Raw genomic sequence first — 16,798 nt, 5'->3', positions numbered from 1 at the left:
AACCTCACATAGCCCTGCAGTGTTTAGTTTGAGATGGGAGCAGGCAAAATGGCTTGTTAACTTGCTGAGGTTGGATGAATATCTCGAGATAATGGACCTTGTGCCTGATGGCGATTCAACATTTGTAATAGATTTTTCCTTCAAATATTCCTTATGAACCCATCAATACAGTTGCACTGGCCACTGAATATGACATTTATTCCAGAACCTGACAACCAACACTGCTTTTATAACTATTGGTTGTTTTCAGATCTCACTCGCCATCTTTCTCATTGATGGCATAGCACTTTCATGAGTAGTATCCCAACATATCCCAACGTTGAATCTACAAATCATGAGACAGGTCATAGCAATGAATGGACTCAGATTCCCACAACAATAACAATACATTTAACCTTCCTTCGATCTTTATTGCACATTACAGGCCTAAAGAAGGTTGTAATGTCATGACAACCAAACATATGGGATATAGCAGACAGCAGATTTTTCAGTCTTGTACATCAATATTTTAAAGGTTCTTTCTGAAGGTTTGTTTAATATGGAATTCCTAACCTGATTTATCGAGTTTTCGAGCCCAGTAAATATTACACGCCCACAGAATATTGTAATGTCATCTAAAAAACCTGGCGTTCACTGTGACTTGGTCAGATTCTCGAGCAGGTTGAGTTCTCACATGAGTTCAGTGCAGGCGGTGAGGGACAGCGAGGTTGTAACTTAGCAACAGCCTCTTTATATAGAGGCGATGTGTGCCCTCTCATGGGTCAAGCTCTGCCAGCTCCCATTGGGGGGGCGATGGTGTGATGAGAGCCCGGTCTGACAGCTGTAATTAGTCCCATAGACAAACAGGAAACAAGGCGTGACACAACAGGCTAAAACAGCTTCACGCCATTGTTCTCAGTTAAACACATGTGGATTTCCACACTCTTCCACTCCCCTGCATTGGCCCTGATTTTGGATATTGACATTTTTGTTAAAGGAATAGGCCACTGTTTTTACATACTGAGATATGTTCTTACCTTAGCTTAGACGAGTTGATGCGTACCTGTCTGATCTTTGTGCGTGCGCTCAGTCACGCAAATATTGTTAGCATTTAGCCTCTCCCAGCAAAGGTATAGCTCCAAACTGGGGTGACGTGACGAAGCTACTAAGATGTTCCACGTTTTCCCTATTTAAAGAGGCTAGATGCAAGTTAGTCATTTTATGCTCACTACTGCCACCTCAGGTCTTATGCGTAACTGCTGCTTCTATATTAAGCTTGTGCATGACGACACTTGCGAATACAAGCGGCCGAAATGAGTTTCCTTCGCAGGGTGGCTGGGCGCACCCTCCGAGATCGGGTGAGGAGCTCAGTTACCCGGGAGGAGCTCGGAGTAGAGTCGCTGCTCCTTCACGTCGAAAGGAGCCAGCTGAGGTGGCTCGGGCATCTGTTTCGGATGCCTCCTGGTCGCCTCCCGCGGGAGGTGTTCCAGGCATGTCCTAGTGGGACAAGGCCTCGTGGAAGACCCAGGACACGGTGGTGGGACTATGTCTCCGAGCTGGCCTGGTGTCGCCTCGGGGTCCCCCCAGAACAGCTGGAGGAGGTGTGTGTGGACCGGGAAGTTTGGGCATCTCTGCTGAGACTGCTGCCCCCGCGACCCGGCCCCGGATAAAGCGGAAGAAAATGGATGGATGGATGACGACACTTCGGCCGAATTAACACTTTTTTGAGTGACAGTGCAGGATTTTAGAGGCTGTTGTGAACAGGTCTGGGCTCATTCTACATATTAGGACATGGCTTAGTTTTAACATTTTTAAACTCTGTATAGTCCCTTTAAATACAGTTACGTGAGCCTTTACACGATCCAAGTCTAGTGACGCCAAATTAAACAAAAAATTCTATATATGAGGTATGATAAATAACACCTGGGGTACTTCGACGATATTACTGCGCAGACTTTGAAGTGCTCCAGGTGTTGTTGCGCCTCACAATATAGTGCCCCTTTTTATCCACTTACAAAATCGACATGTTTAATTTAATAATAGTAATTTAATAATTTAACAACAGTAACATTTTACGGAACTGTATTTAAATAGGGAAAATGTGGAACAGCTTTGTAGCTTCTAATGTAACCCCAGTTTGGAGCTATACGCCTCCGCTTCACAGCTAGAAGGTTCTGGGTTCGAGTCCCACTAGGAAAGGGCCTTTCTGTGTGGAGTTTGCACGTTCTCCCCGTGTCTGCGTAGGTTTCCTCCGGGTACTCCGGTTTCCCCTACCATTAAAAACATGAGCAATAGGTGAATCCTCCAGCCAGGTGATTCTGACCATCAGCCTGGCTCCACATCATGGAGACGGGTCCCCGGGCGCGGCACTGCCGTGGACCACTGCATGGGTTAAATGGGACAAATTTTCCTACAGGGACAATAAAGTATACAAACAAACAAACGAGCAAACAAACAAACAAACAAACAAACAAACAAACAAATCAACTCTATGCTAAGGTAAGAACATGTATGTAAACAGTGTGTAAAAACGGTGGCCTATTCCTTTAAGATGCCTTCGACTTGCATTAACCTCATCGAGAAATCCAAGTTTAGAGCTTGTTTAGTCCAATTTTAGTTCTTCTGGGTTGACTCCGGTGAATGCCACAACATTGCGTAACATTTCATTTGAATATTTGCCAGAATATTAAAGATCATTTGCATTCACTCACTGCAGCTAAGTGCGATGTTGCCTACCTCACAGTCACACAGAGAAAATGCATCTATACGTCTGTCAAGCGCAATTTGGATGCAGCCCATCTTCTCCCATAAGTCTCACTGCAGCACTTAACTTCACTGGAGTTTAGCTTTTGCATTCATATCATGCTTCCAGTCTCTGTACATCTTGTTTCCTATTCTATACATTTGCAAAGTACTTCTTATTTATTAGACCTGTGTTTAGCCAGGAAAGCCCCACTGAGATTCAGAATATCTTTTTCAGGGAAGTCACGACACTATGCTTAGTGCAAAGGGAAAACTGCAGACAGAAAGGCACCCACCTGGTCTAGGATGGGCATAAAAAAAAGAGAAAAAATTGTGCATTGAGTTCTAAGCCTTTACTTGAGGAAATAGGACTTTTTATTTATGCTTGAGTCAAAACATTGTTGATAATATTGTCGAGCAATAGCTATAGTTAAAACAAGGTTTATTGTGAGAACAGGTAAAAGTATAAGAATAATACCAAGAACTGCTAGACATATCCTGCTGACACTTTCTCCCTTCTCCAGTCACCACAGAGGACGCTTCATGCCAGAGGTTAAGAGTGTCTCTGCAGTTATTGCCCCACCATCTGTTACATCCACATTTTCAGTTTTAGAAATTATTACACGTCCTGTTAGTATTAAAATGTAAAAAAAAACAAAAAAACTGTACATCCCCTGTGATGTTATGCAATTAAGGCAGAAATACACCTGGCGTTGTCTTGTGTGATGAGTCGGGTAATTACTTCATCCATCAAACTTAATAGGATATGGAGCGGTAATGCAATATTCTGACAGCATTACGCCTAAGCACATTTTTGTACAAACTGCCAGTGTTTAATGTCCTGTAATGCTTGTGAATCTTGAAATAACCTTGGGATTTTAAAACAGTTATCGGCTTGTTAGTATTCGAGAAGACGGGGCCCCGGTGCAGCGTGTCAGGTCCATTTGAATGTGGGACTCGGTGGTTTCAGTGCACGGCCCTAAAGTCGAATTAAGCCGAGAGTCTCTTCTGCCGCCAGCCGAGAGAAAGGGCAAAGGATGGAGGGAGCCACCGCTGCATTTTCAACAACCTTTTTGTGATACAGTGTATGAAAGGGAGCGCGAATTCAATGGGAATGTCTGCCAGACCTGCACAATAAATCATAAATGTATTGACTGCAACACAAGAATACAACTACTGCTGAAAGTTGCACAATTAGAGGCTCTGCTCGGACTCTGTGGGGGACAAGGTTTAAAAAGTTCTGGTTTTATGTGCCCTTTAAAAAGTAATGGGTTTTCACCTCATTTAATTCTGGTTTAAAAGCTTATTATATAGCGCATGTTGATGAACACAAATATAATTATAAGTTTGTAGCCAAGGGTTGATTTCCATTTTCTTCACATTTTGTCCCCTTAGATTTATAAGGTTATAATATATTGAGGTTTGAAGTGTTGATCAATCATAGACCTTAATGGAAATGAGCAATATGTTTTTGCTCATAAAATCCTGAAAAATGCACTAAACACTCCAAAAACGGTATATAGTGTATAGAGGGGACCCAGGAACAAGAACTCAATTTTGATAAAAATGGGGACTCTTAGGGGATAATATTTAGTGATTGATTTTTCAAGATTCAAGATTCAAAGATTTCCTTGTCAATTAATGTCATTCTATCAAGTACATTTGTACCCTGTCTCTTCATAAAGAGAAACTGAAATACTTTTCTCTTTGTCAAAGCACATCCTGATGTTGCATCTGTGATTAGTTATAAAAACACAGTTTCACATGGTTTGTTTTTTCTTTAATAATGTGCAACATTAATTATCACATTCATCAAATGAGAAAACCAAAAAAGGACATATTACGCTCCGCTGATACCACATTCGTATTTCACTCAGTCTTTATTGTGCATCAGCCTTCTCTGGTCTGATGAGGCCGATACAGGGAGGTCGGTTGGTGAAGGGGTGCCACTGTCCCTGGATGCTGGGGTTGTCCGTGTGGAAGGGCTTTCGGATCCGGATTATGTCCAGCCCAGACTGATCTGTCAGTTTGGTCAGAAGCTCAGAAATCTGTGGTGCTGTTTTGGAAATGACAATTTCTTCTCTGACGTTGCCATTTACTGCAGAAAGGCAACACAAGAATCATATGGCACAGCGTCAGTGACAATGAGGCAGCCAAGAGCATCAAAGCGAAAGCATGTTACTTTGATGGTGTTACAACGCCCCCTGTCTGACACTGGAAGAATGCCAGTACCAAGCCTATTCATTTGTGCATATTTGTGGAACGATTCACAAATGGAGGCATTATAAGTTTTAATGACATAGATTATTTAAAAGCATGAAATATAAGCAGCAATTTGGGCAAGAACATTATTCAGGGGTTTAACCAAGACAGCAATAAATGCGTTTTCCGACTCGTGTGCAGCCAGTATTTATTAATATTTCTATTTTAGTTATGGGTACTTACAATACTCAGCAACAATTTTGGGGATCCTACAAGCCTGGGGAGACACGTACACGACAGTCCCGGGGTTTTTCTTGGCATAATCCACCACTCCTTCTTCAATAAAGTCTCTGTAAATAAACAAATAAAGAATAATTAAAAAAAGGTTACACTTTCTTTAACACTACCCTTGCTACATTTAGTATAACGTAATGTGCTTTGTAACAATCTGTAATAACTTGTATGTAGTACATTTATACACAATGGAATGTGTACTAGTAGTAAGGAGGTATAATGTAAACCTTGGAGTTAGGAATTAGGGTTAGAGTTATTATGTTTAATATCCAGTTACATTTTTGCCTGATAGGTGTTCGGTTCAAATACAATGTAACTAATAACACATATAGTATTGCATTTGTGTTATAAGTTTAAGTTTAGACACTGTAAAACATTATTACGGTTTAAACATAATTTTGTTCAATCTAGGTCTATTTAAGATCTCATTCAGTCCCGATTTAATCTTAATCTAGGCCTGATGGTACTTGGAAGGTCATGTTATGAGGCGATTTGGTGTGAAAAAGAGAACCACAGCAGTGCAACAGTATATCAAATGGAAACCATTGAACCACACAACAATGAGAGTTTTAGGTAATCAAGAGCAATACAAATCTCACTCAAAGCCTTCAAAAGCAAAACATATTTAGCTTGTACTGTGTATATAAAGTGGTTTCTACCTGACTCCTAAAGAGCTCTGTGCATTTTTGGAGAAGATGATGGAGACGCGCTTGAGCTGAGACACATATCGACCCACTCCGTTTCGCAGGACGCTTTGGAGGAAACGACTCGGTGTCCCCCTTGAAGTCATATTTTCATGTGTACTATCGACTTATTATCACTTGTCCCAAACCATAAAATAAGACTTTACAGGTCGATTCCAGTAGAGGACAAATGAACGGACATGGACCGAAACGTGAACATCTTGGTCCGTCAGCGTTTTACGTCCGGAAGAAACATGTACATTGCTTGTAAAAAATATGTAAAATAACCACTAAGACATTATTTTGATTAAAATAAACATTAATTCGCTCTATTGCTTCATCTGTAAAACGACATGAATAGCTTGCAAATTTCAGGCTGGACAAGTGCGAATTTCTGTGCGGTACCTTCGTATTTATTTCTACACGGACTTGTTTTGAAGGGACACTCAAAAGCCCGGGCATGAAAGGCAAAGAAAGCATGGGCTGGAGGACAACCAAGAAAATGTGTAAGCGTTTCTTTTCCTTTGACATATTTTGTTGCGCATTAATGTATTAGCAAAATATTTAAAAATATAGTTATTTTTTGGTCAATTTGATACGTAAAACGAAATGCTAACACCTTTTTTTAACACCAACACCAAAGACACTAATTAAAATAGGCAATGCTTTATCATATTGCAGTAGTGGTTGTACTGTGCTAAGATTTTGAACATCTTCTCTTATTATTGCACTTTCAGGCTCGATGTCTTGAAGGATAGTGCCAATGTGGAGGAGCTTGCTGCTAAGGGGGTCCACCTGCCTTTTGCAGGTTGGAGCCCCCAAACCCCCCCACCAAAGACTGCTGTCCTCCCTCCATTTAAGACATTTTACCAACAAACCTATTTTCAAGCCTGTCCCTGCCTTGTTTAAGATACCTGCGTGTGGCCCAAACAGTCTCCCTGTTCACTGTAGGATTAGTAGGAGCTATAAAAAAGATGCCAAGTCTACTGGCGAGTTCCCAATAAGCCCAATAACTGTGACCGATATCAAACACTATCTCCGCTCCAAAGAAATCCACTTTCACGACGGTTACAGCTGCCTGCACATCCCCAGCATTTTTGTGGACCCTTCCATAAGGAAAGATAACTTTTCTTTATTCATTGATAAAACTACTGGGAGGTTTCTATGCATGGACACACAGGTGGAGGGAAGTTGGGAGGACCTACAGGATTGCCTGGAGGTAATGCAAAAGGATGAGCAGGATGTCTTAAGCCCCTCTGTGCTGCTGGGATATCCCGAGAGCGAAGAAGAGCAGGAGGAGAAGACCAGGGAGTTGAAGGAGGTGCAGAGCATCTGGTCCAGCTCTGTCCCACTCACAGATATCCCAGAGGATGAGGCACAACTCATTAAAACCATGTTCCAGGTATGAAACTATCTAGAAGCTCTTAATTACTTATCTAAATGAATTGGTCGTAGACCTTTTTTGTACTTACATAATTTTCCAGATGTTTCCAAGAGACACATTACAGCATGTTTTCTCAGTATTAAAATGGAAGTCAATTTAAATACTTACATTATTTGTTTTTTGTTTTCAGATTACCAAAATTACCAATGCCACCTTAAAGAAGTTTGGAGTGCGACTATTTAGGCCGACAAAAAGTTTAGTTTTTCCATGGTTTGGAGGACCTGACTGTTCTTTGAAGGGTGTTAAGCTGCTTTCAGCCCAAATCAATGACAAGGATAGAGTCACTTACAACGAAGCTACAGTCCCCAAGTACAGTGCCTATTATAATTTATTTGGCCTATCTCTTGTGGGGCGCATGGACACGGAGGTGGTTTTGACTGGAAGTGAGTTGGATACGTTGGCTGTGAGCCAGGCCACGGGACTGCCCAGTGTTGCTCTTCCCCGTGGGGTCAGCTGCCTCCCACCCATCCTCCTGCCCTATTTGGAACAATTCAAAAGGGTGACTTTGTGGATTGGAGCAGATATACGTTCCTGGGAATCCTCCAAAATCTTCTCCAGAAAACTGGGCCTGAGGCGATGCTCATTGGTGCGGCCTGGAGAGTTCAGGCCATGCCCCGTGGAGGCTCTGGCCGAAGGCAAAAACCTGTCCCGAATTATAAGCACTTCCATCCCAGCGGCGCACAAATCTATCGTGTCCTTTAAGCAGCTGAGAGAGGACGTGTATGGGGAGCTCCTGAACAAAGAGCAGGTGGCAGGAGTCAAATGGACACGGTTTCCGGAGCTCAACAGGATCCTAAAGGGGCATCGCAAAGGAGAGCTGACAGTTTTCACAGGTGCAATAATTCATAATACTGTTATTGTAATACAAAGGCAAGAGAACGGTGTGCAAATGAGGCTATTTTAGTCCTAAAGCTTGTTCTGCCACATCTCTGTAATTAATGCTTGTCACACAAACGCACACTGGACTGAGATGACAAATTATAGCTGTACGAACACCCACAAACCAAATTGCTATCATTTTGTTGTCTAGTTGCTGTGATGAAGCTTATGCGATGGGGAGAAAATCCTATATTTTACATACTTTTCTTTTTCTATTATGATTTATTAACCAATCTTGGCCGTCAGTCAATGAATGGATTAAAACCATGAAAGCTGGAACAATATGAGGTTTTAACTACACACTTCTGCATGTTTTGTTTTAGGCCCTACTGGAAGTGGAAAGACCACCTTTATCAGCGAGTTGGCCCTGGACCTTTCCATGCAGGGAGTGAACACTTTATGGGGAAGCTTTGAAATCAATAACGTGCGTTTGGCGAAGATCATGCTCACGCAGTTCGCCATGCAGAGACTGGAGGATAATCTGGAGCAGTATGACTACTGGGCCGACAAGTTTGAAGAGCTGCCGCTGTATTTTATGACTTTCCACGGGCAGCAAAACATCAAGTAAGTTGCAGAGCTTGACGTCGACAACCTTTTCTATGTACCTTTTGTTCATGGCTGTAATGTTTTCCGTAGGACTGTGCTTGACACTATGCAGCACGCTGTGTACCTGTATGACATCAACCATGTTATTATTGACAACCTGCAGTTCATGATGGGACAGGAGAACCTCACAGTGGATAAGTATGTAAATGATTTGTTCTCTCTTCCGTAAAATATGATTATTTAGCTGTGAAACATGAACTGGCTGCCATTCTTCACTAGGGCTGAGCAGCGTTAAGCAATACCAGTATGGTATCGGAAAAGAAAAGTTTTGGTTCTACCAGTATCGAAAAAATATAAGTATCGAAAGCTGGTACCGGAAAAAATCTTATATCTTTAGATCCAGGTTTTGATGGCGTTGGTCCAGGGAGGAAGTGACTTGAAATTCAAATAAATGATCCCCCACCCCCACATTTTTCCCCAATTTTTCCCCATTACATTTTTTTTTTTACAATTTTTTTCCTCATTTTTTCTTACTAATATTTTTCAGATTTTTTTCATTTTTTTTTACCAAATGTATTCCCCAATTTTCCCCTATTTTTGCCACAATTGTCCCAATTTTCTCCAATTTTTTAAAATAGTTTTTGTCCCTACTTTTTCTTTTTTACACATGTTTTCACATATTTGTTTACACAATTTTTCCTTATTTTTGCCACAATTTCCCCCAAATTATTCCCCATTTTTCACTAATTTCTTGACATTGGACATGAACCAGATGTTGTAAATTAGCAGATCTTCCACATATTATTGTTCTGTTTTCTGGTCCTAAACGACAAATATGTTAGTATAGGAATCAGAAAAAGTCGTTCAGGTATCAGTATCAAAAACCAAGTATCATTGAAGTACTGATATCGAAATAATGGTACCCAGCCAAATTATAGACTTTTATATTACAGGAAACAGTTCTTTGATTTCACATTTATCTGTCCTTTACTGAATGTTACACTTTTTGCAGTCAAACCCACATTAAGAAAGTAGCAAGTACAGGGATTGGTGTCATTCAATTATTTTTTTTGAATAACTTTCAGGTTTGCAGTACAGGACCACATCATTGCTGCCTTCAGGAAGTTTGCGACTAGCAGCAGCTGCCACGTAACATTGATCATTCACCCGAGAAAAGAGGAAGACGATCGAGAGCTTCAAACAGCATCCATCTTTGGCTCGGCAAAGGTGCAAGATTCTTTTTAAGATAATCCTATTTTGTGTCCAGTTTAGATACTTGATGGACTTCCTCAATTTCAATTTCTGACAGGTTTTGACATAAATCAGAAATAATAATCCTCCCATTGAGAAAGTTTGCCTATAGCTCACGTAAAGAACTTTGATTGACAGGACTCACTTCTTTCTCATAAACCTTTAAAAATCAGCACAAATGTATATAAATATACCTAAAAATCAAACTTGTCTCCTTGATTAGACAGACTTGTTCAGTGTGGTCAATGTCCCTGTAAACCTATTGGGTACGATATTCAGATAACACTATTATTCATCTATTTTAAATAATTTACAGACTTGGGCTATTTCACTTTCACTGTCAGGTTATGTCATAAATCAGAAATAATCTCTTCAAATCCGCACCTAGCCCACAGTTTAGTCGGCAGCACTTGCTTGTAGAAAGTTTCTATGGAGAATCTCTCAATAATAACTTTCAATAGCAATAATCCAAGTAATTAACATGGAAATATCTCATGTTTTTATGTAAATTAATGAATTAAAGAACTATGTAGCTTGTTTACCTTAATAATTCCTTTCCGTAGTCCCTCTGGGGGTAATGCAAGTGTTAATGGGATGATTGGGGTGTCTTTCATCTCCCCCTGGTGTCTCTGGCCAGAAAACCGCAATTGCAATTTCCCGGCCTCCGGGCTGGAGGTGCAATAGAATCACGAAGAAGAAGCTAACAGGCTAACGGGCAAAGCTAACTGCAGGCTAGCACCACTTTAGCAGTATTTACAGCGAAGTTTTAAGTGAAAAAAATTATCTCCATTGTGTAATTGAGTTGTGACACAATGTACAACATCCCTCTTTCCCTTTGTCTTTTCTGTCAGTGTAGAAGTTCCTCTCACGGACAATTAATGAGTAAAAAAACACATCTGCTACGACACCTGCAGTGGCGCTTATGGCCTTTAGGGGCATGAGTTAGTTCTGCTTTAAACCTCTACAATGATACGTACACAAAATAAGTTTTTACATTTTATAATTTTAAGATGAAATAAGAAACCTATGCATGCTATAAACCCACATGGGATAGTTAAAAAGGCTGTGATGATGCAAAACCAACTTAACATTGTTGATTTAAAGGGGCTAGATGCAAGTTGGCCATTTTGTACTCACTGTTGCCACCTCAGGTCATACGTGTAACTGCACCTTCTATATTAAGCTCGTGCATGACATAAATTTACCATTTTTAAATTCCTTATAGTCCCTCTAATATTAAAAATAGAAATGGTCGTTGGCTAACTCAGAATCGTTTTATCTTCCTCCAGGCGTCTCAGGAAGCAGACAACGTTCTGATTTTGCAGGAGAAGAAGCTCGTGACCTGTCCCGGCCGCAGGTCTCTCCAGGTCACCAAGAATCGCTTTGACGGCGACGTGGGCATCTTCCCCCTGGACTTCATCAAGTCCTCGCTCACTTTCTCGGCCCCTGTTAAAGGTAAGCACAAGTTCAAAAAGCCGACAAAGACAGAAAGTGAGGACCTCAAGGGACCTGACGCTGCACCGAGGAAGGATGAGGTCAAAAAGGAAAAAGTGACTAAAACAACAAAGAATAAGACTGCTGCAGCAAGTGAAACCACTGAAGTAAAATGAATGATTTAAAGTCCATTAACACAGACGGGCAGTTTAATGTCTGAAGTACACGGTTCAACTAACCTATGTTTAGTTCCAATAATGTACTATTCACCAGTAAACAATATGTGAAATGTACATACCTTTAAATAGTAACATTTGGTGCGATTTTATAATGTACATTTTGAAAACTTTATATACACCCTATATAAAATATGAAGATAATGAGATATTGTATTAACTGACATTAACTGACATTTCAACTGATAAACAAAATATTCCCCAATGTCCTGATTAAGACAATTGATCTTATGATAGATATTTCTAACTCTGATGAAGTGATAAAAGAAAACAGCCAGTGTTAAATGTTGAAGTAAGCTACACCTTTTTTTTTTTCCCTCAGCCCATCAGTTGCATGATTTTTTATTTTTTTTATTTTGTGTGTACGGACAAGTAAAACAAAAAGTGTCATATTTTCTATAAAGTCTTGTTAAGTGTTACTGTATTTGTACAGTATAAGCCTAAAGTGCGCTCTACTGATTTTATAAAAACGCCTCTTTTATAATAAAAAACTGCTGTAACCACATATACCAGTGTTTTCATTAAAGGCCAGGAGGGGGCAGTGTTGGGTTGATATAAATAACTCTGAATTATTGATTTTCTTTTGGGGATTTTCTGTGGTGTCTACACTACAAGGTCAGCAGGTTTTAAACATATTAACCCCCGCCTTAACCGAGCACAATTTCTCCAGTTCGTCTTTACCCAAATCTAAAAGCTTCTCGACTGGAGCTGACCGCCTCTATATGCCAGTGTGATGGTAATATTTTTTAAACGTTTTTGTTGTGTTTTGGTCACTTTTTCATCGCATTTTTGTCACTCTTTTGTGGCTTTCTTGTTGATTTTTTGTTGCCTTTTCATGACTCTTTAGTCATGCTTTTACAGCACATTTTTGTCACTCTTTTGCCGACTTATGTCACATTTTGGTCTTTGTCGACGTTTTTCGTTACATTTTCTTTTTTCGCATTTTTGTCACTTTTTTGTTGCTTTTTCATCACTCTTTAGTCGTGTTTTTATCAATATTTTATTTATTTATTTTTGTGTTGTTGCTTTTCCTGCACATTTTTGTTGCTCATTTGCCACTTTTGTTTTTAAATTCGGGTAAAACCTAGGGCTGGGCTATTTTGGAAAAAAAATCAGTATTTTCCCCATATTGAACGACCTCGATTTTCGATTCAATTTTATTTTTTCATAATAAATTAAATACATCATGCTATAATAAAAACCTGATTTACGATTTGATTAGATTTGTTTTCCCCCAATTAAAAATATATCTTTCTTGTGTTTAATTAAAGTGCATCAACAAAATTGCAAAGGCAAACCCTGTCTCTAACTGAAAAGTCACTGTGCAACAAAGATTGTTAAACATCCAAATTATTTGCACTGTATTTAGATTGAGCTGATAAAACAACAAAAACTGGGGCACATTTGTACAGCAGGACCTTTTCCCTCTAGGGCAGAGAGTAACAAAAACAAATCTAACCCTAACCCAGCTGTACATCTTGCTGATTCATAAAATTAGATAAATCTTTTATTCAAACCTCAGCTCAAATAAAAACAAATGCTTTCATTAAGTCTCATTTAACACACAAAAGTCGTCCATTGTCTCGTCCAAACCAAAGAAATGGCTGTAAACCTGTCCATAATAAAGTCCCATGACGTTTATTGAGTTTAACCAAAGTAGAGATTGCAATTTTGATTAAATTTTGATTAATTGCCCGGCCCTAGTAAAGCCAATCTGGAGAAAATGAGCTCGAGTCATGTGAGGGTTGAGTTTGAGACCCTATTGGAGAAAGGATTTAACGTGCAGAATTGTAACTATTCAAATTGCAATGCCATATCAATTGGCTATAAACCTGTTCCAAAACCTAATCATAAAATAGAGACTGTCTAAACATTAGCTCTGATCATCTGTATGTTTTTATTAGTTTAGTGCACACGGTTTTCTCATACAATTAACTCCCTGTATCACATTACATTATACATTATTCATGTTAAGTGACTTTTAATAAATACAAAAGCGGCTTTAAAACATTCCTCTGAATCTTTTATGACCCACTGTCTCATGGTGTGGCGGCACAAGCAGAATCGGCTGCAGAAAGTGCAACGTTATCCTCCGCGGCAAATCGCATTAAAGTTTGAAGTGGTTTATTGAATTGTAGTCACTGCGTGTGTCAGCAAAACCCAGCAAAATGAGATTTATTATGGCCCGTGGTGGCAGATGTTTTATATCGTGGATCTTTAACCGCCGCTTCCCTTTTCGGGCATTGTCTCAACAGAGGAAGATGTAAGTACATTGTTTTGTGGTCCTCCAGTCTGATTTCATCTAAAGATAAAGACTAGAACCGTTCACCTTTCTGACTTCGACAAAGGCACATAATTACAAACTTCATTAGTCTTGTGTAAATTATTGAGCAGGGTTTGGCACTGGATGCAGCTCAGTGGTTCTCAATTTTATCCCTGGTCATGTAAGTTTTATAACCTTGTTTCAAAACAGTTTTCATATTTTATCATTGTGGTTTGCTTTAGACTAAACAAGAGTCATCCCAATCAAACCCACGACCTAAAAAGACAATCCCCGCACTCATTTGCCCACCTAGTAATATGGAAAAAGTGATGAAAACACTAAAGGATTACAAAATTATCATAATCGTGGAAAAAATAAGTTTTTTTAATCCATCCATCCATCCATCCATCCCACCAGCGTGTCCTGGGTCTTCCACGAGGCCTTGTCCCACTAGGACATGCCTGGAATACCTCCCGCAGTATTAAATTATTAATTTTTATTTTAATAATAGTTTTTTTTTTGCATTATTTCATGGCGCTGGGATTATTTTCCCTTCGCATTTCACGTGCCTCATGCTTTTGGCTGACATAAAAACAAACTGCGCGCTGTGTGATGATGTTATCAGGCCGCGCTGCTCAGTTTACTTTCGCAGGTGTGAGGGCTGGCCAGCAGGGGCAGGTGTGAAACAGAGACCTCTCCTTAATCGAGGCGTACTTGAAATCATTTGTACTTTTATGACTGTGACTGTGAAGCTGAACTCGGTTATAGGCAGGAAGTGAAAGGTTAGACAATGGCCGACTTACATGGGGAATTAACAGACAACTCTGGGCATTATTAGATTGGAATTTTCTACATGCATGTTTTCATACAGTGTTTTTTATTGTATGTGTGTAGTGTATGTTATTGCCATCCCATAGTCTCAGTGCATTTCCCAGAAAGACTGCACATTGGTCAGATGGTCAAGATTATTAAGGAGTTGATGGAGCCATGATGTCTGCTCTGTTAAATTCACTCGCCTACTACTGTCCGTGAAGACACACTAAACACTGGACTTGCATCATTTGTATTGACTGAATTGGACATAATATTCAGTCTATGGTCTTTGTTTGAAGTAAACATTACAGCACCACTTGTTTCCTTTCCATATTAATAATTGTAACCATTTTCTTTGCTGAAAGGCGACTGCTTTAGAGGCCTATTCAAATAGACGCCATCTGGTGATCGAAGGCGACAAAACCACTTGAATTAGTTCGAAACAGATTGTCCAAAGTAGGCATTCCTCTCGATACAAAAGATAAATTATTCAAAGCGATGGAGATCATGATGAGGCTTGAAACGATGTCTGTCGTGGCACAGTTTGCCCAAAACTCCATGAGAATTTTAATCACAGATAAATAGAAGTGGTTTTCCTTTTCGGGATCACAAACACCAGCCCACGATGCTTCACTGATGATACGCTCGGATTGGAAACTCCACATGCAGCTTTCTGCCTCATTAGTCGTCCATCATTAAAGTATTTGTCGAAGTCTGGGGTAATTTCAAAGCCTTTATCCAGGGCCAATCAGCTGGGACCGGGAAGGGGACTGGACTTTCTTGTAGAAAATGAGGTCACATCGTTGAAGAGTTGTGCAGGATTGTGGAAAGACGAGACGTTTTTGTATTGAGGGTAAAGTTCAAGAGGGAACTTATACAATTCAGCTTTCTCACTGAGAGGTCAACATTAATAAGGCTACAAGAGTGATATCAAACCATAAGCTGCAATATATTAGGTATTAGGGTGCAAATTGATGATTTGAATCTGAGCTTTCGGCTTTGAGTGTCCAGAAAAATAAAACAAATGCATTATTATATCTTCTCTGCTGAGAGCTAAATACAACTTTTTCAATATGCACTGCAAAAAGTGGATTCTAAGCAAGCAACAAATGTCTTACTTAAAGAAATAAGTTCTTATTTTTCCCTAAAAAGTATTAATGTCTTGCCTAGCAAAGTTTTCTTTAGAAAAGAAATATTATTTTAGGAAATAAAATCTATCCATTTCTTGTTCAGATATATTTGCCAACAAACATGCTATTTTTTCTTGTAACAAGAAAGAAAGACTCTTTGAATCTTAGCATTAGACAAAGATTTTTTTTTTCTTTTTCAAAGAAAAAGTAAGATCACAACAACTCTTAATTTAAGAACTGATTCTCACAGATAGATAATACATTCCATTCTTTATTTTTACATTCAAAACTAAAGTGTATCAATTCCATAACTATATCTATTAACATTGTTCTGACATTACAGCAATTGCAACAAGATATAAGAAGTTGGTTTGCTCAAAATTAAAATGTAAACATTTTTGTTGCATTTAAAGAACAGAGCACATTACATTGTACTAAATTTAGTTCGGTACAATGTATCAAGGTAGTGTGAAAGAAAGTGGTACCAGATTTTCTTTCCCAAAATAGAAATATATTCCTTGAATATTAGTATTTATTAAGAAGATTTTGCTCAAAAATGGGTATAATTTAAAATTATGTTTTTCTGAAATTATTCCATTTTCTGAAGACATTTTGCTTGATTCTAGCTATTTATTTGCTTAAATTTAATGTTTCTTTCTTGTTTTATAATAAGAAAAATATTATAGAAATAAGAATTTGTAGTAAGAAAAAAATGCTTACCCCATTGGCAAGTTTGTAAAATTTGTTTCCTTGTTTTTAGTAGGGTACTTTTTGCAGTGTGTTTAAAACCTATTGTGTATCGGAAAAGCATGGGATTCTTTGCTTTTAAAACTAACATTCATGCATCTGAATATGTTGATTTATAACTATTTAAAAAATAAAAATGCAGACTCCTGACATCA

At 39.1% G+C, this 16,798-nt stretch overlaps 2 protein-coding genes across 2 annotated transcripts; one reads left to right on the top strand and one right to left on the bottom strand.

Annotated features, from left to right (window-relative positions):
• Positions 1-4,483: 4,483 nt before the first annotated feature.
• mrpl43 (mitochondrial ribosomal protein L43) lies at positions 4,484-6,133 on the bottom strand. The gene is made up of 3 exons (XM_079576995.1): positions 5,877-6,133; positions 5,167-5,273; positions 4,484-4,819 (listed from the first exon to the last, which is right to left on the bottom strand). The coding sequence occupies exons 1-3, from the start codon at positions 6,005-6,007 to the stop codon at positions 4,602-4,604; spliced, it is 456 nt and encodes a 151-aa protein (XP_079433121.1). The 5' UTR covers positions 6,008-6,133; the 3' UTR covers positions 4,484-4,601.
• A 214-nt stretch (positions 6,134-6,347) lies between these two features.
• On the top strand, positions 6,348-11,818 carry twnk (twinkle mtDNA helicase). Its single transcript, XM_079577150.1, has 7 exons — positions 6,348-6,406; positions 6,638-7,302; positions 7,475-8,177; positions 8,547-8,787; positions 8,860-8,967; positions 9,855-9,996; positions 11,310-11,818. The coding sequence occupies exons 2-7, from the start codon at positions 6,664-6,666 to the stop codon at positions 11,628-11,630; spliced, it is 2,154 nt and encodes a 717-aa protein (XP_079433276.1). The 5' UTR covers positions 6,348-6,406; positions 6,638-6,663; the 3' UTR covers positions 11,631-11,818.
• Positions 11,819-16,798: the final 4,980 nt, after the last annotated feature.

Source organism: Gobius niger (genome assembly GCF_951799975.1).
Source record: "Gobius niger genome assembly, chromosome: 19".
Lineage (NCBI taxonomy): Eukaryota > Metazoa > Chordata > Actinopteri > Gobiiformes > Gobiidae > Gobius > Gobius niger.
This window is presented reverse-complemented; position numbering and strand designations above follow the sequence as displayed.

What these genes read in the sequence shown, in the direction of transcription:
- twnk (XM_079577150.1), top strand. Translation starts at nt 6,664, where the DNA reads ATGTGGAGGAGCTTGCTGCTAAGGGGGTCCACCTGCCTTTTGCAGGTT. An exon ending in AGAGCTGACAGTTTTCACAG is followed by an intron (nt 8,178 to 8,546) that starts GTGCAATAATTC and finishes GTTTTGTTTTAG; the next exon opens with GCCCTACTGGAAGTGGAAAG. An exon ending in CCATCTTTGGCTCGGCAAAG is followed by an intron (nt 9,997 to 11,309) that starts GTGCAAGATTCT and finishes ATCTTCCTCCAG; the next exon opens with GCGTCTCAGGAAGCAGACAA.
- mrpl43 (XM_079576995.1), bottom strand. Translation starts at nt 6,007, where the DNA reads ATGACTTCAAGGGGGACACCGAGTCGTTTCCTCCAAAGCGTCCTGCGA. An exon ending in CAGAGCTCTTTAGGAGTCAG is followed by an intron (nt 5,274 to 5,876) that starts GTAGAAACCACT and finishes GTTTATTTACAG; the next exon opens with AGACTTTATTGAAGAAGGAG. An exon ending in CAAAATTGTTGCTGAGTATT is followed by an intron (nt 4,820 to 5,166) that starts GTAAGTACCCAT and finishes GCCTTTCTGCAG; the next exon opens with TAAATGGCAACGTCAGAGAA.